Source organism: Trematomus bernacchii, unplaced genomic scaffold, assembly GCF_902827165.1.
Source record: "Trematomus bernacchii unplaced genomic scaffold, fTreBer1.1, whole genome shotgun sequence".
NCBI classification, from domain to species: domain Eukaryota; kingdom Metazoa; phylum Chordata; class Actinopteri; order Perciformes; family Nototheniidae; genus Trematomus; species Trematomus bernacchii.
This window is the reverse complement of record NW_022987689.1, coordinates 9304922-9331296: the sequence shown is the minus strand read 5'-3', so window position 1 is coordinate 9331296 and position 26375 is coordinate 9304922. Positions and strand designations below refer to the sequence as shown.

At 40.0% G+C, this 26375-nt stretch overlaps 1 protein-coding gene across 1 annotated transcript in view; it reads left to right on the top strand.

The window, feature by feature from the left end:
• The first annotated feature begins 661 nt into the window (after positions 1-661).
• map4l (microtubule associated protein 4 like) overlaps positions 662-26375 on the top strand; it is a 75801-nt gene continuing 50087 nt past the window's right edge. The window contains exons 1-4 of the mRNA XM_034137877.1: positions 662-851; positions 23850-23936; positions 24306-24383; positions 25202-25432. Of these exons, the coding sequence (XP_033993768.1) occupies positions 662-851; positions 23850-23936; positions 24306-24383; positions 25202-25432 (586 nt within the window). The remainder of the gene's footprint in view (positions 852-23849; positions 23937-24305; positions 24384-25201; positions 25433-26375) is intronic.

Sequence of the window (26375 nt, the reverse complement as noted above, 5' to 3'; positions counted from 1 at the left end):
AATCAACAGTTAAAAAGATACTGTTCAAATTATTATTTGTATTTGTTTTAAAGTTCAATAAATGGATTTTTTCAAAGTCAATGAATAATCGTATTTAATAATTGTGATATCAATTATTGACCCAAATAATCGTGATTATGATTTTTGCCATAATCGCACAGCCCTAATTGAAGTATTATCGTATCATATATCTTAGTAGCTTTAGTAAAGAGAGGTAGTTGGTTCAGCTTTTCTATTTTCATTGAAATAATGAATTAATTGAAATCCACAAAAGTTTCAATAGTTATTATCCCTTCGACTCTCCCTTAGATCGGTATTCCACAATCAAGCATGTACCTCTATTGAGAGAGAGGACATACTGTATGTAGAACAGCTAAAGCACAGTGTAAAGAAACGTATCACACACTTCAGTTTCTGTTATCATCCTGCATCTGCAATCTGTCTAGAAATAGTTTGCACTCTCACCTGAATCGACAAACTTGCAAAAGATGTAAGAGGTCAGTCGCATACTGTATGAATGATGATCATTGAAAGGAAGAGGGTTCAGTTTTATTTATGACAAACAGGAAATACGACTATAAAGACAGCAAAAAAGAGGCAGTCATAAACAAATAATAAATGTAATCACACCTCTCCTTTTTCTCTCCATAGTAACAGGACTATGGACCTGAGCCTGCGAGATGCTCTGGGTGGGGGTGGAGGTGGGGTCCCAGGTGGGGCCCCTGCTGAGGCCCTAATGAAGAGGGACTTTGTGGCTTCACTGGAGAAAGAGAGCTATGATGACAAGGTGGGAGAGACGGTCTCCAAGAGCGACTACCGACCCTTACTGGATGGAAAGGACACCAAGAGTGGTGAGTCGCTGTGAGCGTTTGAGCAAAGATGTGAAGAGGAAGTGATGCTTTTCATGGATGTGATGTTGATCCCTCTAGGGATGTCCTCTTTTCAGGAGGGAGTGAGAGTTGAGTTGGCTTGTGGGCATTTACAAGAGTCACTGGTTTTGAATTTAAGTCGTCTGGGTAAAATAAAACTGCATTGCACCGTTTGTGTCCTAAGCTCTCTTAAAGGATAAAACCATGTCTTATGAATTCAAAAATATAACTAATGTAATACACCTTAGTTATATTTTTTTATGATTCAAATTGAAGCAGCAGAGATCAATACATCCTGATCCTTTCGTCTATAGAAAGGTTCAACTGTCAAAACCCCATTACAGCACAATAACAAAATCTTTTCATTAAAAAGCTTGCTGTATAAAAGATATTGTGGTCTCCAAGGCTCAGCTGGGATAACCCTGATAACATCACTACAAACTCATATTGGTTATTTCTCAGACTCAAGAAAGTTTATCTAGAGCCATTCAAAGATTATCTCTTTCTTACATGTTGTATGCGAGTGTCCAGGAGTATTACACTTTTGGGGGAAGGTTATTAGTACCCTTACAGATTTAATAGGGTTAAGATTACCAATGGAACCTGCTGTACATCTTCTAAATGATGAATCTCACCTTTCCCTTACGGGGAAAACTCGCAAAATCTGGCTAACAGGCTTGACTGCAGCTAAAAAGATTATAGTCCAACGTTGGAAACCTCCTCACGATATTTCAAGTTCTCACTGGCTTCAGAGTTTTTTGAACATTTCTTACCTTGAACTGTCCTCTGCGAGAATCAACGATGCAAAACCTGATACAATTTGAATATGGACAGATCTGATATCTAACTTAAAGGAGCTCCTGAACAAATAAGAATGCTATCCCTGAGGGGATGTTGTTGCCCTGGTGGATGGTGGTTGGTGGAGGCGGGGTGTGCGATGGAGTGGGTGGGTGGGTGGGTGGGATGTACGATAGAGGGATGGGATTGAATTAATCCAAAATGTTGTGCAACCTGAATTGTCTTTTGTACTGTGTTGTAAATTGAAGATGTTGCAATAAAAAATGTATGATAAAATAAAATTAAAAAAAATAAAAATAAAATAAAAAATAAAATCACCAGTGGGGTCACTGCTGATGTATTTAATGTCGTAGAACAAAACGTGATCTGTCTCTTAAATTTGTGTCAACCACAGACCTTATTTCGAGCTATTTTCCAAAATCCTATGGAGAAATCCCGTTGACTCTGAGACGAGGGAACCGGACGTGGTAAAATGCTAACTCACTTCCGGGTTTTACTGTAGGACTCGTCACTGCACCACTCTATTGCTCGAGATGAGTCAACAGACTTCTCTTGAGGCTCTTTTTTTAAGGAATAAAGTAGTAATTTCATAGGTGTTTTACATTCTGTCTTATTTTCTGTCAGCAGCATTAGGGAAATATGTGTTTGTCAGAAGTGTAAAATGTGAAGGGTCATCTTACCAGTTTGACAGGAAGGTTATCATTGGCTCAGGGAGAATTTGGCAACATCTGATTGGTTTAGCTTGAAAGAGTAAACACCCATCAACTGATTAGATCAAAACAAGAGACAGATAATGAGTCGTTATTACTGAACTTTTACTAAGCTTCATTAGTTGCTTGTAAAAGTGCCTGACATGTTGTAGCTTTATAAAATAAGCTCTGTATAAACATTCTGACTTTTACAGATGAAGTGAACAAAAGATGGATGACTGGTAGAAATAAAGTGTAGAGCTGGGAGATTAGGAAAGAAGCAATAAGGATAAGAGACTACTGGAGGATTTGAGGAAAGGAGAGCAGTCCAGAGCTGGGGAGTTAAATAGAGCAGACACAAAAGCCCTGTAGAGACACAGAGACATGGATTAATATATAGAGGGGGGTTTGTTCAAACCTCAAGGGAGGGGGGTCATTTGTGCCAACAAGGAACAACACTAGTTTTTATTTTCTATTGAGAGAATGATGAAATGTAGTTGCTTTCTTTCCTCTGTGGGCTGGTACCCTTGAGTAAAGTCCCCTTTGAATTGCTTTATTCATTCAATGGCCAACTTTGTAAAATATTAAAACACGAAAGCAAGCTGGAGATGATAATAAATTAGTGTTTTTTGTCACATCTGAAAACGTATCTCCCTCTTAATAGTTGTAATAAGTGACTAGCAAACCTTTTAGCTTTGTGAGCTAACGTTAGCTCAGAAAAGCTATCAAACAGATGGTCAGCATTGGGATACTTCACTTTAGTAACCCCCTTCAATCATAGAGCCGTTGGTTGTAAGGAAATGAGCAAAATATGAGCATAACCTAGCAAAACTAATCGAATAATCTTGATTATCTTGTTTTCATCCTTTTTGGATGCCAAAATTGTACATGAAATTAAAATTCCATTTATTTCCCAGCCCTGCTTTGACCAAAGGACAGTTGTTATTGTTAACAATTGTACTAATGCAGTGATCATTTATTGATTCTGAGTTTAACACGCACTGCAATTCAATGGCTTTCTCCTCAGATGTTATACCATAGAAACAAGATTTGTTAATAATTAATGTTGTTTTCAACAACGTAGGGTACTGCATATTAAAACATGTAACATTTGTAGATCAAGTGATTTTAATACTAGTTATCAATAGCAGTCCGATGATAATAATGGACTTTTTTCTTCTGTTAGTATCACTGCACAAAATACAGACACTACAAGCTCCTTAGACTACTCTATGTATCAGGTGTGTGTGTGTGTGTGTGTGTGTGTGTGTGTGTGTGTGTGTGTGTGTGTGTGTGTGTGTGTGTGTGTGTGTGTGTGTGTGTGTGTGTGTGTGTGTGTGTGTGTGTGTGTGTGTGTGTGTGTGTGTGTGTGTGTGTGTGTGTGTGTGTGTGTGTGTGTGTGTGTGTGTGTGTGTGGTGTGTGTGTGTGTGTGTGTGTGTGTGGTGTGTGTGTGTGTGTGTGTGTGTGTGTGTGTGTGTGTGTGTGTGTGTGTGTGTGTGTGTGTGTGTGTGTGTGTGTGTGTGTGTGTGTGTGTGTGTGTGTGTGTGTGTGTGTGTGTGTGTGTGTGTGTGTGTGTGTGTGTGTGTGTGTGTGTGTGTGTGTGTGTGTGTGATATATATAAAGTGTAATTGCCTTGTCACTTGGGCCAACCCTGTCTAGACTTAAATTAACTGAGTGTCTCACTACGTCGCTATTTCTCAAGCTCTCTTTATTTCTCCTGCGTTTTTCTTGTGTTTTTCAGGCCTTATCTTGACTCATTATATCTTCATTGTTTTCACTTATTGCTTTTTATTTTGGTGCTTAATTTTTCCTCTGGTCTCACTTCTATTCGCTGATGTGGTCTTTCTATCTCTCTGTCATTGTTGCGCTGTGTCAGCCTGGAGACAGTGCTGTATAAGCATCATTACCATCAACACACACAAACACACACAATCAGCTCCCAGCCAGTGGCACAGTGTGGTACAATGAGTTTAATGTGAGACTGTATATAGCTGTTAGTTTTTAAATAACAACAGAGCTTAAGAGAACAACAGTTTGATAGCACTTCATCCAAAGACGTTACATGACATTTGATAAAGGGTGAGTAATACTCCTAAAGATGAAGAAACTTAACTTATGATTACAACTCTGAAGAAGCAGTTGTAAATTCAATTATTATAACTTTCCAGTATTTTGAAACATTAATGTGACATTAAAAGATGTCAAGTTGCTTATCAGAATTTCATGTATACATTACCAATTCCAGATTCATCATGGTAATAAATTGGCAGGGCTGGTTGCTGATTAGTTTGATATATTGCTGCTAAATGGAGGTGGCACATCGGCCAGAAGTGCGTGCATTATTTCTGAATCCTTTATGATAAACCACCAGCCTGTCGTATCCTCTCTCACATGCAATGTGTGACATACCCATGCCCAGCTGGTATGATGATGATCACCGTAAGCAGGCACACATCCTCTGGCTGTTTGTGCGTTTGTGTGACTATATAAAATACTGGTAACTATATTGGTCTTTAGGCTACATTTTGAAAGTGCCATATGGGTGTTAGAGACACTGTGTGTGGACAACAGATGTTTTACCACAGGGCGTCACAAATGTTTTCATATCATAGGCCGTCAATCAGATTCCTAATGCACCACAGACCCTCATGTCATAGGATATTAACCTTGATGTGGGACCCCTCAAGGATAAATTCTAGGCCCATTGGGTTTCTCATTATATATTGTCTCTGATGTCCTTGATCTTTTCAACTTTCTACTGATTGATAACCTTTGACTCTTTCTATTGGATGCTACACAAAGTTCAAAAGAGTCCCTCTGTGGTGCTCTTGATGGTCCTTGTTAATTTAGCCATGTCTGTCCTTGTCATAATGTCTTAAAGTAATGTCACTTGAGTCAGCGTTGGTTAGTGCTGAAGACTACAGCTTTGAGAGATGAAAAAAGACTGGAGGGTGTGTAGCTCGGTCCTCATCCCTGTCTCAGGCTAGAGGCTTAAGGCAACCATATTCATGAATAGCTTAATTCACCTGAATATCCAACCAGAGTGTCTGGAGTCATCGTGATATCATTGTGATAACCAATTCAAACCTGGAATAACCCTGATACCCAGATAATGGATTGCACAGCCGCGATATGTAACTCTGTCAGTAATCATCTGATACATGCTCAGATATTAAGTTGGTTAACTCAAGGATGCCTACTGTCCACTTTTAATGACTAATACATTGCACAAGCAACGAGGGATGGAACCCAATGCAGACAAACATGGCAACAGGGACATTTCAATGATTTATTGCCAAAGGAAAGGTATATAATTTATTTGAGAAATAAAGGCTTACAGGAGGCAGGTACTACCTCCGGGACTGGGTCAGAATAGGGTCCTGGAGGCTTGAACGAACAACAGTGCTACTTTGACGAAGGGAATGAGTGGAAATGCGCAGGTTATATACTGGAGGACTGGTCTCCTAAAAGTTACTTTCCCATAAAAAGACATGTCAAATACGTTTTGGAGGAACATATTCTCTCTGTAGAGGTGTGACAGAGGCAGGATTTGGCGGTGTGTAGGGACGGACAGGGTGACAATAATGTCTTATGAGTTCCATGAGAAATGTTATCTGTTAATATCAAATATTTTTGACATAATAACTTGCTAGATTGACATATTGACATATTCAGTCTGATGGTCAGGGTACATGTCAGAACCACTACCAATCAATGAGATCTATTGTTTGAGACAAGGGAGGATCACCCATCTCTATCACCCTTAGTTAAAAAGCTAAACCTCTGCTTTATTTTTTCATAAATCCCAGACACTCTTTTTATTTCTTTTTATTTTCACATCATCTGTCTTTCTATTTTGTGTTGTTTTTCTTATTCATGGTAATCTCCAACTGTCTTTCTTATTTTTTTCTACATATCTTGTCTTGTTACTTATTCATCTTTATCTTATTTATTCTGTAGTGTGAAGTGTTTTGCTTTTCCTTTCATTTTATTTTTTGACTTCATAAAGCTGACTTCTGCTATTTGAAATGAATGGAAAACCAACATCTCATCCATCCTCAATGTCAGTATTGGGCAAACCTTTAGTCCTGCCCATTTTGTATCCCTACGTACTTTATTGACCTTTGAAAAAAATCAAGCAGTTTCCTTTTCTAAGATTGAACCGGTCACATATATTTTTAAAAGGGTCATAAAGATCTGTTAATCCCCAGTTGTGTGACTATTCTCTATCATATGATATTCATTTTATTTGTTTAAGATGATTTTATAGGACAGTTTAGCCTCTTTTGGAGAACTAGATTTAAAAGGAGGAGATAGAAGAGATGATTTGATCTGTAAGCTCTACCAAGTGAGCTAAGCGGTGACCCCACAATTCTGTTCAACTAATACATTTTTACAAAACAGTTTTCAATAACATTGACTTTTTTGAATTTCTTAATCATTTTAAAGCAATATTTCATTATGTTTTACTTTTATCAGAGAGTGCAAATGAACTGTAATTACTTTCAGATATTTTACATCCACACAGTTTTCATGATAGGATTTATTATAACTTTAGACTGACCTTGGATGTAGGATCACCCAGGTTTAAGTCTAGTCAGAGTGAAAACAGCAGAATAAAGTTATACCGCAGTCTGCTAGTGTTTCACTCAAGCCGGGAAGGAACTGTGTTTGCTGAGGCATGAGAACACATCTCTGCAGTGTGTGTACTTTCACTGTACGTGTGTTTGAGCGAGGTACAGGGGAGAGAGAGGGGAGAGAGGGAAGAGGAGAGAGGGACCACTGCATTAATAAGTACTCTCTGTGTATATGTGTGTGTGTGCGTGTGTCTGGGGAATTGTTTTTTGCATTCTTGAGTGCATGGGTCTGCATTTGTATATCTCTGTGTGTGTGTGTGTGTGTGTGTGTGTGTGGGGGGGGGGGGGGGTGTGTGTGTGTGTGTGTGTGTGTGGGTGTGTGGGTGTGTGTGTGTGTGTTACGGTAAAAGACACTGCAGTCACATGTGACTGCAGCACAGTGGAACATCAATACCAGCAGCCTCACACACACACATGCTGTTCTGGTGAGGTCATCACACGCACACACCTTGGCTGTCACTGCCAATCATTTGGATGTGTGTGCTGAGTTCAGCAGATATGTTGAAGTGAATATGATGTAACTGAAGCTTTTACAGCACTTCTGGAACACTGACAGACACAGCATCTGTGTTGTGTGGAGCCTAAATGGTTTTAGCTTTAATTTATGAGTTGTAGTCTCGTTGTAATGCAACAGTTTGGGATGAAGAAGTGAAAGGACTGCTTATTAAAACTTGATTCATTCTTGCAATGTTGGCCCTGATTTCTTTCAGTTATAACATCGAAATCAGCTAATTGCAGCTGGATTATCAAATCATTTGATGTGACAGTAAAATAAAACAACCAAAGAGACTTGTGTCCTTTTGTGAAACCAAAATCACCGTTGAGTTATTTTTACATAAAGTTACTTGCATACTCCAAATGAAATGTTACTTTAATTTCTTTATGTTGCTTTCTTTATGTTGCTTTCTTACGTAACGTTCCATGCTTATAACTTGCTTACAACAAGTTACATTCTAACTTGATATGGAATATTACATTGTCAGTACAACTGCTAGGAACAACGGCAAAAACTACAAAACTAAGACCAAAGTCATAAAAAATGTTACTTCCTGTGGATCGTTTTAGCTATGTTGAGAGAGATGGTTCTGAATTTCTTTTTAAATGTGGGTATTTTAGTAAGCTAAAGCAGCATACACAGTTTTTTTTAAAGTAAAACACAGTGGAAAAAAACTGTACCCCAAAAATATCTACTTTTAAAGTGGACCTATCATGCTATTTTTAGGCAATAGCATAGGTCTCAGATATATAAAAATATATAAAAAACATGTCTATGAAGTGTTTTCCTCAAAATACCAAACAGATCACCCATTCTAGCCATGCCTCATATCCCTCTATTTCACTTCCTGTTTCAAAAGTGCTGATTTGGGGTATAAAGCTTTAAAAAAAAAAAGAGAGATTCTACCGGCAGATACTGCGGTGATGAAACGCCATATCATGGATTATCAAGGATTATTTCAGAAACAGTATGGAGCTCAAAGGCTTTCTCTCTTGCCGGTTATACCACAAGGTGAGTTCCTTTTTATTTCCTGCTTCTTCACACACATGCTCTCTCCAGTACAGGTTAGCTCTGAGTGTTAGCGATGCTAATGTAAACACCGACCATAGGGCCGTGGGTGTAAAGCCAGCCTACATTTCCGATATTACATCATATCGGACGCAAATCTGGATCAGTTCCGTTGTAGCCCCGTTTTTAGAGATTTGGGTACGGAGGAAAAAAGAGAGGGTTTTATTTTCTGACACTGCGTGAGTTCCCTGACACACCGGGGACACATATTTATGTATAAAAGACATCAAAAAGTGCATTTTGCATGATAGGTCCCCTTTAAACAAATTCTAGTGGAGATTTTTTGAAAATGAGGTTAACATTTGCATTACAATTAGATGAAAACCTGGCTGGTTTGGTAGAGTTAAGGAGAGTACCCGAGAGGTACCAGCAGTTCCACGGTCTGTTTGTCACAGTAACCGGATTTGCATCATGTTTTCATTGGCCATGGGATTGCACCATTATTGCACCACATCTGGAGTGTGTTGTTTTGCTGTTAATGGCTGTCATCACAACAGCAAAATCATCACCCAGAGGAGACAATAATCTTCCTGTTCCTCTGCCTCCCTCTGTTTCGGTTTCCGTGTATTTTATTTCCCCATCATTAAGTCATACTCTGATGTCATGCATCTCTCTTTTTTTCTCTTTTAGATCAGTAATCAGTTCTCCGTCAATCCATTCTGTTAAAGGTTGCTCCATTTTGTGTATCCCACCAACCATTTAAACAAAAATACAAGCAATTTATCTCCCATCCTCCTCCCCTCTGCCTCTTTCTTATACCTGTATGATTTCTTCTCTAAGTTGTATTCACCCTCCAAACAGTGTTCCAATGTTATGTGTTCAAACATTTGGTACAGTGGCCTAGGGAAACATCCACACTCGTTGATGAAGGCCCGGTCCCACCAGAAAGGGACACCACTTATGGCGCATTTCCACTGCAGGGCCATTACAGTTTAGTAGCTGGGGCAGTAACTATAGTAACGCAGTGTAGGCGGAGCCGCGACGTCATCTTCAATGCGAACCACAAAACCAACATCAGCCGTTAGCTGTTAGCACTCAGAGCTCACAGCTCCTCATATCTGTTCAGAAACTAGACAAAAGTTAAACAAGTACAAACCACAGACTGCCTGTGTCATGGTGAATACAGTCGCTGGTTTATTTATGTCTGTATAGGCCGTTGTTGTGAGTGTGGACGGTCGGAGCATACACTGCGTTAGCTTAGCCGATCTCCATTCAGAAAACACGCATTTTAAAAGGTTTTTCGCCTGCCATCTTGTCTGCAGACTTGTCAAAGCATTAATTCATGGTTTTTACTAACCGGTATCAGTATGTTGTTACTTCGGCATCATTTTGAAACGTGTATTACAATTAAATCACGGTTAAATATGTTCATTTTGTTGTAGTTGTAGCCCCCTTGCCAGCGATTCTCTCTCTAGTTTAGCATATTCAGCCCTGTTGTTGGCCCGGAAAGAACCTGGATTTTGGAGTGCCAGAAAACTGTGAAACAGTACCCGTTAGCCGGAACTACCCCTAGTGGAAACGCAACAAAAAACGGGCCGGGTTTGGCACGGCATGCTTAAACCGTGCTACGTGCTGCAGTGGAAATGCGCCATTAGTGCCCGCTGCCTTCCTCCTCCCTCCCTTCCCCCTCTCTCCCTCCCTCTAAGTGCTTGTCTTTTCCAGAGGTAGTGACAGCTGTGAGTGAGTATGTGATGCTGCAGTTTGACTTTCACCTACCCCTGTCCTTGGCTTGGAGAGATAGACTTAAGCATTAGCAACATACACATGCCAATATTAGCTGCATTAAACAGGGCAGGGAGCAGGGACAGGCCTGCGCATAGGGACAGGATTTCAGAGCGGTTTTACGTGTTGGGGATATATGTATAAACAAAGAGAAACAATATTAACAACTCAAAGGTTTTGTGTTTCCTAGGTCTCCTCTGGCCTGTAAAAACTCCTTTTGAGTTTTGATTTCTTCATAACAGACGTCATTTATCAGATTATGGAAAAACTGTGACCTGCGTTGCATTTTCAGCAGGCCTATTACACAAATTAGCTAAAGGATTTCTCTGCATTTACCTCAAAGCTCAAAACGGATGCGTCATTCATGGAGGCTAATGGGTTTACCGTTGCCTGGTGTACTGGAATAACCACCTCGTGGGTGTATGCATCAGCAAACGGTTCATTTGCAATTTACATCCATGACTTTCCAAAATGTCACTTTGTCCTATTATACATTTGACCTTTGACCCCAAGAAGGTAATCGATCAGCCTTGAGTTTTACCAAAATTAAAGATATTTCTTACAAGCTTTACGGACCCTTCAATAGGGATGGGTATCGTTTGGAATGTATCGATTCCGATTCCGATTCTGCTTATCGATTCCGGTTCTTATCGATTCCCCGTTTCAATTCCAAAATTGTAAAAGAAAGAGGTCAAACGTTTAGATAACAAAAATATCTTTATTCTTTCAAGCTTTAACTGACATTTTTATAAATACAAACAAATACACAATAGCTGTGCTTTATTTCAACTGAGGTAGCAGCAGGAAACCTACTGACATAAGTCATATAAGTCCTCCTGTTCGAGAAAAGAAAAAGTCAGTCCGAGCAACAATAAGGGCCAAATGGTTGAACTAAAGTGCATTCAGGACACAACACCTGGCTAACTCAACAGTTCTTGTTGAGAAAAATCAGCATATCAGCCTTTTCTGGTAGTATGCGTGATCTTTCTGGGCAAATTGTATCTCCAGCAGTGGAGAAAACCCTCTCACTAGGGGTTGAGGAAGCCTGCACACACAAATATGAAAAGGCCACCTCTGAGAGCAAAGGATAAGTGGTTATTTTGTTTGGCAGCAGGGTCATCAGATGTCATTGTAGGTGGCATGTCTTGGTACATCTTCAGCTCTCTGTCAGTCTGGTACTGCTGGGTGGACCCTCTTGCTGCTGCAGGGAGGTGGCTGCTCCTGCTCTTCCTCACTCTCCTCTCCATCTTCTTCCTCCTCATTCTCTCTTTGAGTGAGAGACTGCTGCTGTGTTACACCATCTTTTTCACCACGGTCCTGTTCTGTTGGCTGTTCAGACTCAGTCAGCTTTCTTACCATCACCTTCTTCTTGATCCGGTCCCAGAGAGTGCTGTCCTCCACATGGTGTTTGAAACGAGGGTCTAATGCAGTGGCCTCTTCAAGAGAGTTTCTGATGCCATCAGTTTGGTACCGCTTGGAAAGGTTTCCCCAGACAGCCTGCTTCAGGCTGGACACCAACACTGTGTCTCCCTCTTCATCAACAGTGAAATGCTTCTCAAGCTTTCGGAGAATTGGAAGGATGGCTCTTTTCAGAGGAAACACAGAGTGTGGATGTGTATAAGACTTTCATCAGATGGATGAATTCCTCTGCCCTTCTAAAATCGTCCTCTGTCAGTCGAGCAAGTCGGTCCCTCTCCATTGGCTTTCTCAGACGCTGATCGAGGCTGGCTGCTTGAATGGCAGGATCTTGCTCAAGGAATCGTTCCAACATCATGTAGAGGGAATTCCAACGAGTTCTCACATCAAGAATTAGAGAGTGTTTTGGCAGATCTATAACACAAACAAGAAAATCTGATTGAGAAATGTGATTATTTTTTGAACAGTTTTATTTCTATTCTACGTGTATGTGTATGTGCTTAAATGCATTTTAAATATGCATTGTTTGTGTTCGCTTTGTGACAGACAATAAAGTTATCTTGTCTCATGATGATGAATCATGATCATCTATATAAGAAGATTCCGTTTTTATAAGATCTATATAATAGGGCTGTGCAATTAATCGTATTTTAATCGCAATTACGATTTTGGCCTGCCACAATTACGAAAACAACATAATCGGAAAAAACAATTATTTTGCTTTGCTAGGTGGTGACAGTGCACTGCAACATATTTGATCAAATTTATTTTGGTCTAATTTATTTGTATTTATCATATTTACATATGTTTAGTAGCTTGTGGAAGTGCGCTCCAAAATATTTGTTGATCTTGTTTATTGGTATTTATTATTTTGATATTATTTATTTAAATGTAAATATAAATGTATAATTTATTTAATTTATTTTTGTATTGGTTTTTCAGTTGAATTATACGTTCAGGGTAATCAACAGTTAAAAAGATACTGTTCAAATTATTATTTGTATTTGTTTTAAAGTTCAATAAATGGATTTTTTCAAAGTCAATGAATAATCGTATTTAATAATCGTGATATCAATTATTGACCCAAATAATCGTGATTATGATTTTTGCCATAATCGCACAGCCCTACTATATAATGTTTCTTGCATTGTGTTAACAAATTAAGACCTTCAAAATGTACATAATGCACTAATGAGCTGTCGTATAGAATGGTTAAATGAATTAATCTGAGGGTTGCTTACTTAGGAGTTGTTGCTTTTCCCGGAGCACAGTCTTTCCCATGGATGAACGCTTCATCCAGACGACAACATCCCTGATCTTTGCTGTCCATTTTGTCACCGATGCCAGAGAACAGACACTTTGTGCCCCAAGATTGAGTGTGTGTGCAAAACAGCCTAGCTTTATGAAATGTAGCCTTTTTATGGCCACATCCATGTTCGCTGCATTATCAACCATGACAGCCGCTATTTTATTGATAATGCCAAATTCTTGCAGAATTTCTCCAATTTCTTCAGCCACCACTTGTCCTGTTTTGGCTGCAGATGGCTTTTGTTCTGAGAACTTTTTGTCTCATCTTTCCCTCAATGATATAGTGAGCTGTCACTGTAAGGTAATGGTCTTGTGAAATGCTTGTCCAGCCGTCGCTGGTTATGGCAACTTTGCTTACACCACTTAGCTTAAATACAATGTTTGATTTTTCCACCTTATACCAGGCAGGAATCAATTCATTGCTTAAGCTATCTCTGGAGGGAGGCGTGTACTTTGGATTTAGGGCCTTGGTCATTTCCCTGCAAAAAAATATTCAACATAAGTTTTATAACAGTACCTGGCTTTTACTACCCTACTATCGTCACACTTTTTTTTAACCTTGCCTACCTAAATGACGGAGCTTCGACAACCGAGAAGGGATGTAGCCCTTTGACAACAAATGCTGTTACCGCTCTGTGAAACTCCTCCGTTTTTTCTTTGGTCAGCTTTCCTTTTAATGCCAAAGAGAACGGTGTGTCGCGGCGAGCTGTACCTGGCACTTCTGGACATGCAAGTGGCGGGTCCGGGGTGCTAGTGCTGGCTATTGATGCCATACTCGGGCTCGGAGACCGCAAGCCACTAAAGACTACATTATTTTATCACGATGCCGTGCTGTCTTAAATGTTTGCTTAAATTTGAAGTGCAACCTGATGAACAAGCTATTAGCTTGCCACAGGCATTGCATTGTGCCTTGCCTTTCTCTTTTTGTGTTTAGTGGAGCCACACTTTTGAGCGTTTACCGCAATCCATCTTTGGTGTTATGAAGTGACTGAGCCGTGCATGCTGGGTATGTAAACAAATCAAATCACACGCTGCTGTTCCGTTGATGCGTGACGTCGTCATGTTACGACATGTCCTTACAGATAGCTACGTAGCCTTAGCCTACGTCCGTGCAGATATGTAGGCTTTCTAAAGGGTTAGTCTACCACGTTTAGGAACCGTTAAGCAGAACCGAAATTGTGTATTTTGTATGGGTACCTGGTACCGGGCATTTTCTTATCGGTTCTCATTTGGAACCGAGTTTCGATTCCCAAGCCTACCCTTCATTGTTTAAACTTTTGACCAAGAACTTCAAATCCTTGATTCCAAGTGTATGTTTGGGCCTTGACTTTTGACACCCAAAATGTAATCATCTCTGATACCCAGATATCCTGCAAATATCGTCGATCTGCAAGAGTCCAAGATAATCCTCTCCCACTCATGTTAACCTGCTGTTCACCTCAGTCCATCTCAATGAATGCCCATGCCGGCAGCCCATAATCCCTGCGCTTTATTTTTTCGGATTTTCTTCTCACTGTGATTAAACTACACCATGGTTCACTTGGAATCAAGCGGTCCTGAACCTGTTTATTTGGTTTGGACAGAGTGTTAACCTGTTATGCCCGATTGCCCCCGCCGGCGTTTTTAGCTAAACGAAACACAAGCACCAAGCCTCTGAATTAGCACTAAGCGAAAGAGTGCTAACGCACTTAGGTAAGGTAAGGTAAGTTTATTTATATAGCACATTTCAGATGCAGAGGCAATTCAAAGTGCTTTACATGATCATTAACACATAATAGTAAGACAACAGAGGAACACAATAAATAAACATAATGGAATAACAGATTCATAAAAATAATGCATTAATGAGATACAAAATAGTTTAAAAACAACATTGTAAATATGGTAGGTGCTAAAACAAGTTAAAAGTCTTCTGGGTAAGCAGCTCGACTTAACAGAACTCAGCGTTGGTGAAGACCTCAGGTTTTCTGGAAGTTTATTCCATTTGTGGGGAGCATAAAAACTAAAAGCAGCTTCGGCGTGTTTGGTTCTGAGCCGGGGAACAATGAGTAAGCCCGCCCCCGATGATCTCAGAGCTCTGGGAGGCTCGTAACAGGGCAGCATGTCGGACATATATTGGGGTCCCAAACCATTTAATGCTTTATAAGTTAGCAATATCATTTTAAAATCGATTCTGTAAGCTAGTAGCCAGTGCAGAGATCTGAGTACAGGGGTGATGTGTTCTACTCTTTTTATTTTGGTCAGGACTCTGGCAGGGGCGTTCTGGATTAGTTGTAGTTTTTTAACCAATTTTTTACAGAGACCTGTAAATACACTATTACAGTAATCAAGCCTGCTAAAAACAAATGCGTGAACTAGTTTTTCAAGGTCTTGTTGAGACATGAATGTTCTAATTCTGGCTATGTTTTTCAGGTGATAGTATGCTGATTTAGTAATTGTGTTGATGTGGGATTTGAAATTGAGGTCGGGGTCCAGAACTACGCCTTGATGTCTCTCCTTTTCCGATGTATTTAGCAGTAAGGCTTCTAGTTTAGCGCTTACTTCAGCCCGTTCCTCCCTTTTGGCACCAAAGATAATTGTCTCTGTTTTGTTGTTTTTTGTTTAATTGTAGGAAATTGTTGCTCATCCAGCTACTGATTTGTTCCATGCAGTTGGTGAGGGATTGTAGTGGTCCATAGTCACCAGGCTTTATTGTAATGTATAACTGAGTGTCATCCGCATAATTGTGGTACGACATTTAGTTTACTTTTAGGATCTGGGCTGGTGGAAGCATGTATATGTTGAATAGAATTGGACCAAGAATCGACCCTTGGGGAACTCCACAAGTCATTGCTGTTTTTTTTTTAACCAAGGAAGTGCTTTGCCAGATAAACCAACACAGTTTTCTAGTCTGTCCAGTAATATTTTGTGGTCCACTGTATCAAAGGCGGCACTGAGGTCCAGCAGTACCAAAATAGTGATTTGACCCTTGTCTGTGCTTAAATATATGTCGTTTAAGACCCTCATAAGTGCGGTCTCAGTGCTGTGATGGACTCTGAATCCAGACTGGAGAGCATCAAAGCAGTTATTTTGTGCCAAAAAAGAGTTGAGATGATGGAAAACAGCTTTTTCTATAATTTTACCCAAGAAGGGTAGGTTTGAAATTGGCCTATAATTCTGCATGATTGAGTTGTCTAGGTTTTTTTTATTTAAAAGAGGCTTGATTACTGCTGTTTTTAGTGCTTTTGGGAACTGTCCTGAGCTGAGGGAGGTATTGACTATCTATAGTAGCTCTGATGCCATGCAGTTAAAAACATGTTTCAGGAAGCTTGTGGGAATACTATCTAAGCAGCAGGAGGAAGCACTTAAATGCATCACAATGTTTTCAAGGGCATTATGGCTGATGGGATCAAATTGTGTCTTGTGGATTAAGTGTATTTTAAGAGGATAAATGGTTGCCATAGACCCCTTTCCCGAAATGGAGGCACTCACCGTTAATCTTATATTTTCATGCGGGGGTTTGATAGCCGGTCAACAGTTGAAAATAACGCACGTGTGTTATTGCTGTTTTTGCAGATTATATCAGAGAAAAAGGAACGTCTTGCGTTCCGTAGTTCGGGATTATAACTATGAAGACTGTCCTTAAATATCTCAAAATGAATGAGAAGATGTGACTTGCGCCACCTGCGTTCCGCTTTTCTACAATGTCTTTTTCGCAGCCTCACTAGCGTGGCATTTCTCCATGGTGCTTTATTACCAGAGGTGGGTTTTGCTTTAGCAGGGGCAAGAGCATCAATCAGACATGTAGTTTTTGATCTGAAATGATCCACCATATCATCAACACTGTTGGATGGAAGTCTGATAGTGGAAGAGAAAGCCTCAATAAACAACTTGTTTGTGTCTTCAGTTATGTGTCGTTTTGTGAGAATCTGTGTTTTCCCGTAGCAATGCTGATATTCATTTTGAAAAAGATGCAGGAGTGATCCGAGAGGCCAACATCAGTGACCATGAGGTTAGAAATATTGAGACCTTTGGTTATAACTAGGTCAAGAGTGTGGCCCAATTTGTGCACATAACTCACGGTAGCGATATTTTATACTTCATGCTATCTGCACAAACTAGATATCGTATGAAAGCTGAGATTCCACAGATTCCATTGGTATAAGTATCATCACTGTGCGACCAGAACACACAACTTTACTTTACTTAGCGAAAGCCAGGAAAGACAACACACAACTTCACTTTACAGGGCCAAAGCGGCAAATACGTCTTACCTTTGCTGTTTTCTGATCAAAAGTTATGGCCAAGGGCATTAAAACGCATAAAAACGCTGCTGAAGGTTAATCCAATGTCTCTGTGTCACTTTGAAATGTGTACTGATAATCCATCATAACATTTCTAGCAATAAACCTATTTTTCATTAGAGTGTAACAGAGCTTTCGGTTTTGGGCAAACTGCGTGCGCATCACTCTAACTCCTCAATGGTAATGTTTAGGTAGATTCAGGAACCCCCCTCGATTATATTGGCTCTAACGGTTCAAAAGAGGTATCAATCACCAAAATCGACCAATGGGTTCCAGAGATACGGCAAATACACCCAAATGTACCCAGAGGTGTTTTTTTTTCTTCTAAATCTCTCTAAAAAGGTCAAATCTCACTTGTTTTGCATCAATCTTGATACAGGGTACTTATTATATGTTATAATTTGGATTCCTAAAGGTTTTTGGCTACTATCCCATCATTCAAGGGTGGTTTTCACTATAAGTAATGGGTTTTCTTTGGATGGAAACTATAATTTTTTTTTTTTTTACTATGTTCAATCTGAATTTACTTTAAAATAAAAATAATCTATATTGATTCTGACTTTTCTACATCCAACTCACAGGTTTATCATTGCTTTGAGAAAAAAGATTATTAATTTACCCCTTTTTTAGAAGTGAAGATAATCTAGGAATGTCATTTTCGAGCCTGAGGCCTGAAAAAAAACAGGCTCCGGGCTTAACAGGTTAACTAACTGCACTCATAATGTGCCAACATAAAAACGCACCAGGGCTTAAACCAAAGCAGGGTTTCATTAAAACCCACCAAATGTTAGCTTGTAAACGCAGCCCTGGAATAAGATATGAGGACAACATTCAAAGTAGGCTCAATGGAAATATTTAAAAATGACCTTGTTGACCATCTGTAACTGACCCATATAATCGGTATCCAAATGTACTGAAATAGGTTTGCCTGAAGGCTGAATGCCTCCATCTAGAAAGCTGTTGCTGGGAGCTGGGGAGCAGCTGGGTTCAGCCTTGGGTCCCCGACAGTTTGGTGCGTCATCGCAAAGTGCACTTCAGCAAGCCCAAAACCACTTTGGAGGCACAGCACAGCACACAGCCCTGCATTCTGACCTCTGAGAAGAAAAGTTAGAGGCTATGTCAGCCCCCTTAAAGGGTCAATCCAACAATGCAGTTTTGCACTTCCATAAATGTCACTCAAACATTTGGGATAATTCAAGTGGTTTTAATTTGCTATCATAGATGAATATTCATCAGTCCAAGCATGTGTGGACCATTCTTAGATATCTCCTTAACCTGTTAAGCCCGAGAGACCCCGGTACCGGGGCACTGCCGCAACATCTTGCAGGAAACAGTGTCTGAGGGCATGTTCATTTAATAAACTATGAATGTTTTATATCCATGTAACGGGAAGAAACTCATCTAACTGATAATTTTTTTTTTTTTCAAAAGAAAACCCACAATGCTAACACTGAGCCTCTGAAGAGATTACTGCACCGAAAATCACTCACAAAACCTTATTATTTATCTTTTCTCCACATCCATGACATCGATTCACATTGTGTGGTGACACAGAATCGAAGGGTACCCTCATTATCACTGAATTATACGAAATTTCGACGTTATAAACAAAAACAGACATCAAAACAGGTGGCGCTAGGTAGCTAAAAATGCTAACATGCTTACCTTGGCTCTGTAGTCTCTCCAAAGTGGTCTTCAATGGCATTAAAACAATAAAAACGCTGCTGAAGTTAATCCATAGGCTAATCCAATGTGTCTGTGTCCCTTTGAAATTATTTCTGATATTCCATGAGCATTAAAACTGCTTTTCCGTTTCTAGATGTCAGAGCTAGAGATAGTTTCACTCTAATGCAAAATTACATGCGCAAAGCCCCCACCTTTTTGTTTCATAATGAGTGTGTGTGGGGGACTCCCCTTCGATTCTATTGGCTCTAACGGTCAGAAAGAGGTGTCAACCATCAAAATCGACAAAGGGGGGCCAGAGATATGAAGAAAAAAAACATTTCCACCCAAATCACCTCAGAGGTGGAGTGTTTTTGGCTAAACCTCTCTAAAAAGGTCAAATGTCACTTGTTTTGCATCAATCTTGATACAGGGTACTTATTATATGTTGTACTTTGGATTCCTAAAGCTTTTAGTCTACTAACCCATCATCCAAGGGTGGTTTTCACTATAAGTAAAAAAGAATTTTTGGACGGACACTATCATTTACAGTTTTTTACTATGTAAAATCTGAATTTTCTTTAAAATAAAAAACATCTATATTGATTCTGACTATTCTACATCCAACTCACAGGTTTATCATTTACTTTGAGAAAAAAGATTATTAATTTAACCCTTTTAGAAGGGAAGATATGGTCATTTGTTCTGGGAATGTCATTTTCGAGCCTGAGACCTGAAAAACAGGCTCAGGGCTTAACAGGTTAACAGTATTCAGATTAAATGTGCAGTCTCGTCAGGTTTTCCCTCCTGCGGAGTGTGTGTGAGAAAGCTCCCACAGGCAGTTTTAAGTGGAATGAATGAAGTGAGAAATGTGAATGGGCTGAAGCTGAATTAAAGCACAAGGGAATAGTTACAGTACAACAGACCTTGTAAGAAATGACATAATCACTGGCAAGTGAGGAGGTTAGACACATTACTATAAGAACACGTGTCATTGTTAAATATGGTGTTATTAGCTGAGTAGTAAAAAAATAATCCATTATAAAATATTTTGCTTAACTGACAATTCACTGACATGCCTTGCCAGTGAACACAATGTACTTATAGGTCTCCTATTATACTATTTTTCATCAATATATTATAGGTCTCGCATATACAAAGCATGCATTGTAGCATCCCATAAACCTCTCTGTTTCAGCCCTGTTTCAAAAGTGCTGATTCTCTGTCTGTTACTTTAGATGAAAATAGGGAGCCACTCCCCACCAGGTACGCGGGAAGTCAGTCAGAGCTGGGGGGGCGGGGGGCGGGGGGATTTCACACACGAAATGCAGCAGGTTTTTTTCTAATCAGAAGACGATTTATTGTTGATTGACGCAGCCGGGTAGCAATAACAATGCACTTGAACTTTATAGCGCGCACTGCGCACCGGATTGTATAACAATAACAGATGCAGAGTTAACAGAGATTAAACAGATTAAAACGGAATAGGCCTACATGAATAATCATAGGTTTCTAACAGTGACAATTTACCCATTTTACACAATTGCACACAGCGCTAAATAAACGTATTTATTTATTTTATTTAAGTGAACACAGAGCAACCATCCGAAAATATTAATAACGAGTAACTCTGAACTTCTCTCTCACTCTCTCTGACTCTCTCTGACTCTCTCTTTGCGCGCACACAGCATAGGCTACAGAACACCGAAGGTGGTCTTGCGCTCAGGGGTGGTGGAAATAAGTCACAGTCTGTGCAGTCATTTGTTCCTTAGCAACAGCTTGTGAGAGTAGCGCATTAATTGGTGTTCGTTCTAATGTTTGTTGTCTGCAGGGACTCCGAGTCGATAGGGTTTTTTGGTTGTTTGGCTTTGGGGCCATTCAAGAAATCTAATATTCGTTTTTGAGACATCAGGCACGTTCACACCGGAGTACTTTTACCCGTACTTTTCCCGTTTAGTTCCGTTAGTGCCTGGAATTTTGCGTTCACACCAAAAAGAGTACTTAGTTCAGAGAACTTTTACCCCCATTTTTAGTGCCTGCTAGAGAGGTGGTACTATCCTGGGGAGAAAAAAGTACCAATTTCGATTGGCTGGGCGATTGCAAACCACGCCCCGTAAAACTCTGAAAGGTTTTGTGAAGCTGCTGGGACTCCCAGCAGCTTCTACTGAAGCCAGTCCTCAACCCCGGGGACTTCCGGCCGGGAACTTCGGGTGGCAGTATACGCCGTGAAGTGGTTTGCGGCCTGCCAGTAAACCCAAAGCAGAAGAAGAAGAAGTGACGCCAGCGGCTTCATTTGCGTAATCTTCCCTCAGGGAACTTATTCCGGTGTGAACGCGATCTGTACTTAGTTCCATGGGGGTACTAAGTGCTGGCACTAAGTGCTGGGCACTAAGTACGGCAAAGTACTTGGTGTGAAAGCGGCTATAGTAGTAGCAATACTAGTAGCAGACTATTACTTGTCAATTCAACCTCCTCAACCGTGATTTTTCGCGCCCAACGTTATTTGTTATGATATTTACTACTCACGGTTGAGGAGGTTGAATTGACCAGCAGTAATAGTAGTCTGCTACTTATTAATGATATTTTCTATATATCAACCATTTAAAAAACAACCATGTTTTATAGACTTACACTAAAATGCTAACTCAAAATAAAACTTTTTTATTGATTTGTTTAGTGAACTTTTTGGCGTTGCAGTTACAACTCTCCGCCAACAGATGGGGGTGCTGCAGCCCCCTCAGCACCCCCCCTTCCCGCGTCCCTGCTCCCCACGCCCGTCTGCGAGATATTTGATTAAAAAGAACACAATGGTGCTCTAGGAGGAGATTCAGGTGATAAAGTGGGGGGTGTTACCTTGGTTGGTTATTGGCTAATGGTTACACAAGCCAAAAAATCGTTATGACATCATAAAGTGGCCAAAATCAGCTCATTTTCAGACAGGTTTTTATATAAATGGATCAGGACAAAAAGTGAGCGAATCTTTTTCCTGAAACTTTCAGAATCTCTTTACACAGAGTAAATTACATGTTTATGTATACAAGACATGAAAAAGTGGATTTTGCATAATAGGTGACCTTTAAGTCTTCTATCTTTACCCTTTGTAAAGCACATACTGTACCACGTCTAAAGGCCCTTAATATATTATATTTAATTTCCTTCGCAACCAATTGAACAGGACTTTTACAAGATGAAGGTCCATGTTGCACATTACCAAATCACGGTACAGTACTGTGGTATGTGTAGCTCTTGCGGTCTGAGTGGTGTAACATATGCACTGAGCAATGAGGTAAAAGTAAAACCAGTCGGTGTCATGTACAGCACTGAGCTCGTCAAACTGTATTTTTGACAAACCATGCAATACAAGCTACTCTGTGGTTGTTCCCCATCTGTATATATGGACTTTTTCCTACTGGTAGTGTGTTTAAAAGAGCGACCAGTCCAGTGATGAGGAAGTAAAACAAATATAATGTTCGGAAAAAAGTGGACCTTTAGGCTTGATGTTGCCTGCTGTCCTCAAAGGCCTGTCTGGATTTGAAATGTGCGTGTGTGTATGCGTGTTTTGTTAACAGTGCTAGTGTATCTGAAATGTAAAAAAAACTAGTCAGATTACACAACAAGTTACATTTTACGGACATTTAATGTGATTGTAAGTCAATTTTTCTTGATCCAGTGAGCCTAAAGTAAAAGTTAATGCAGATTGGTTAATTATTCATGAAATCCACCATTACACTGATACTGGCGCAGCGCCCAAAATATGTGACCTCATTCCCCCTGAAAACATTTGGTGGAAAACTGATTTTTAGCTTGAGCATTAACCCCTGCAGTGACAAACTAAACACTCATTGTCTCAGCAGGAAGTAGTAAAACCTGATAAGTCTCCAATTCGATTTTGTTTTAGGGCTAATTATCTATCTTTACCACTGATATTTCAGGACCATGGACAGATGCATATCAAAATGTAACAAAACTTGATTCTTAAATACATGACCCTCCATATCCTTAAGTTTAGTCCATGCTTCTTCCACCACTGTTGTTACTGAGCGCCCAGAACTAAAATAGCATTTAAATTAAAAAGCACATTTGTAAAGCTTGTATGGATTATTTGTTGTTGAAAAGTCCTTTTTTTTACACAGATAATTGAACAACAATTCGGTCGGGTTTTGCCCCTGATGAAGCAGACTAAAATGTGTATTATTGAGTTGTTATTTGATAGATTTTGATAATAGCTATTTTATGTCTGTGTTGCTTAATGGGAGTCTACTGTGCAAATCTTTACTTATGTCAAAGGATAACATCATCCATCCTATATCATACAGAAGCACTTAACTCCCCCCCTACTGCTCCCCTGACTGAACCATTATTATTAAACATTCAACGATAGTGCGTGTGTGTGTGTAAGAGTGTGTGTGTGTGTGTGTGTGTGTGTCTCAGTGGGTGGCGCATATGCATCGATCCTTTAAGAAACGTCCACTGACAGCGGGGCGTTGCCTAGGGAGACCCAGATGCTGTCGTCCTCTCCTTGTGTAACCATGGTGATGGTGCCTTCAGTGACGGATTGTGTCTGTTTGTCTCACTGTCAAAATATGTGTGCACAACACACACACACAGACACACACTAGAGTGTTTTTGTGAAGCAGGACCTGTGTGACGGTTCAACAGGAGCAGAGTGACAGATTCAGGTGCAGCTTTCAGAGTATGTTAAAAAGAAAGCTGCAGGAGGCAGTGTGTGTTTGCCACAAACATGTAGGTCATATATTTCCAGGTCTGGGTGTCATTTTCAATTTTTCCAGACATGTCCTACCTGGGAATTTAAGTAGTACTTGTTTTGGCTCTGAAAAAATGTGACAGAATAATGAGCTTGTCCGAGGTTATGCTGATGTTGGTTTTTATCTCCTTGTAGGTCCAGGGATGATGTCATCAATGATGTCATCAGGGGGACGCCAAGACCCACAAGGACAGCCCGCCTTCAGCTCTGACTACCTGTCTGGTGAGGGGGAAGGGAGGGAGTGCTATTTATGTATCACACAGTTGTTCTAATTTAGTGTAGACAACATGTGCGAAATCTGTGCAGAGTCACATGGGATCTTTTAGTTCCCCCTCTGGATCAGTTTGAAAAATAAAAACCTTGCCAGTTGCAACACTTCTGGGCATAGCTTCAATGATTTGAATATTTAAAAACAGAAAATGTCATTCCCCTTCCGACCATTTCTCTCTTTTTTACATCCTCCCCCATCATTGTGTCTCCCTGGCTCTCTGACCCCAATGTACTTGGCTAAAATCTTTCTCCTTGATCCCCCTTTCACTCTTTTTCTCTCCGTCTTTCTTTCTCTCCTCCTCTCTATCTCTGTCTTTGCAGGTCCTATGATGGGTGCGCGGACGGATCAGTGGAGCATGAACAAGACAAAGGACAACAGCATGCCTGACTCATTTCTAGGTCCACTTTACTTTTTTGAACCTCTGTGTCATTTTAACCTCTGAATACAAACTTAAGGGTATCATATTATCCCTTCTATCTGTTTGTTTACAAACAATACAGAATATAAAACCCTTTAAACTAATTCGGCTGAAATTTGGTGGTTGTAATGTGTTCATTTATTATTTAGACTGGATTTATAGAATGTTTTAAATTATTCTGATGGCATTCATGGCGTATGGTGAAAAACTGGACATGGCTGGAAGACATTTTCAAATTCTACTTAGTAGCTGTTAATAATGCTGTTAGTAATACGCTATAAATTAGCAGGCCAGTTCATTCTTAATAAGGGTTCATTGTTTAGTAAAGATAGCTATAACGTGCACTCACCACTACTAATACAGCTTCCTTACAGCAGATATTCTTAACTATGGTGTTAATGGCACTCCAGTGGAAAGTTTAAATGTTTTATTTAAAAAAGAAGCTCCATAGATCGACAACAAATATTTTAGTTTTATAGTAGTAGTATAATAGTTTTTTAAATCCATATTGGTTCATATATAATCCGTTCCAATCCAACAAATCCATTACTATAAGATTATTCACATGTCTTTAATATGTTTTCTATAAAAGAATCCTAATTTTATTTCAAGGGAACTAAATGAGGGGTCCCCAGTTTATATTGTGAGAGGTCCTTGTCTGAAAGAATATTGAGAATCATTGCATTACAGTATATTCTTTAAAAAGAAGCAGCAACCAGTTTATATAGTGTATGTAGCTGCAGTACATACACGTATTATCTGTTGGTGACCGGTCTCTGTGCTCTGTCTGTCCATCAGGTTTCTCTCAGTCTGGGATGGGAGGGCCCATGGGGTCCAGCCAGCCCCCCTTCCAGTCCGGGATGGGCTTGGCTCTCGGCCAGACCGGGATGGGTTCTGCTATGGACAGCCAGAAGAGTTCGGGCCTGTTTGGTGTGGAAAACAAAAGCACCAGTGGAAGCAGTCCCTTTAAACCCAGTGATCCATTTTCCCTCGGTGGCCTGGGAATCCCCTCCATGGATCACTCTGCAGGTATCACAAAGAGGGTTGGTTGCATGTGTTCCTATTTGCAGAAGGGGCGGGTGGAGACAGGAGAAGGAGGAGAGAGGAGGAACAGGTAGTGGTAATCTCTGCTGAAGAAGGTTTACCTGACACTCCCAGTAACACAATACTGAGCAGGTGTTTTTGTGTAGTTGTTAGGGAGGGCTGGTTGTATTTTTCACACAGAAAACTGGAGCCCCTGCTGGAGTAAAACAAGTAAATCCTTGTCAAATCTTAAATGAGCTTGACTTGATTCTCATACGTCATGCACATTATTATAGGAAGCCCTGTAGCATGGCAGCAGTGGCGGATGGTGATAGGAGAGTAAGAGCCTGATCACACAGGGCACATTTGAGCAGCAGAGGGCAGCCTCTTCTAGTTGTTTCCACTGCAGTTCAGCTTTGTCATCACCACTGCATTCATCGCTTTATCCTCTCTGCCCCTTACTATTCTTTATCTTTAAATTTGATCAAATGAGACCTATGCAGTGGCCATAAAAAAAAAACACATCATTTTATGTCGATGAGAAAACCCAACCTATATGCAACCATGACAATTCTAGTTGCCTTTTATCATTCATTTTTCATGTTTACTACGCTTGAGGGAATAACAGCTGTGTCTTAACTGAATGTATGGTTGCCTAGCAACAAAAACACAAATCCCAGGAGAGGATTTAAAGACAAAGCAGCACATCATGCCTTTCAGGGTCTTTCTCTGTAATTATGCACACATTCAAGCTGCTTTAATAAAGACATGCTTGCAGTGCTGCACATAGTTATGTTCTCCCATTAACCTAATGTTACTCTCTATGTCTGTTCAGCATTAAAGCTTTTGAGAAATAAAGATTTAACTAAACAAAAAATTACTCAGCATCTGAGTGTCATTCGAGTGTATTAATCATTCAGCACGCTCTTATTTAGGGTTTTATTTTGTA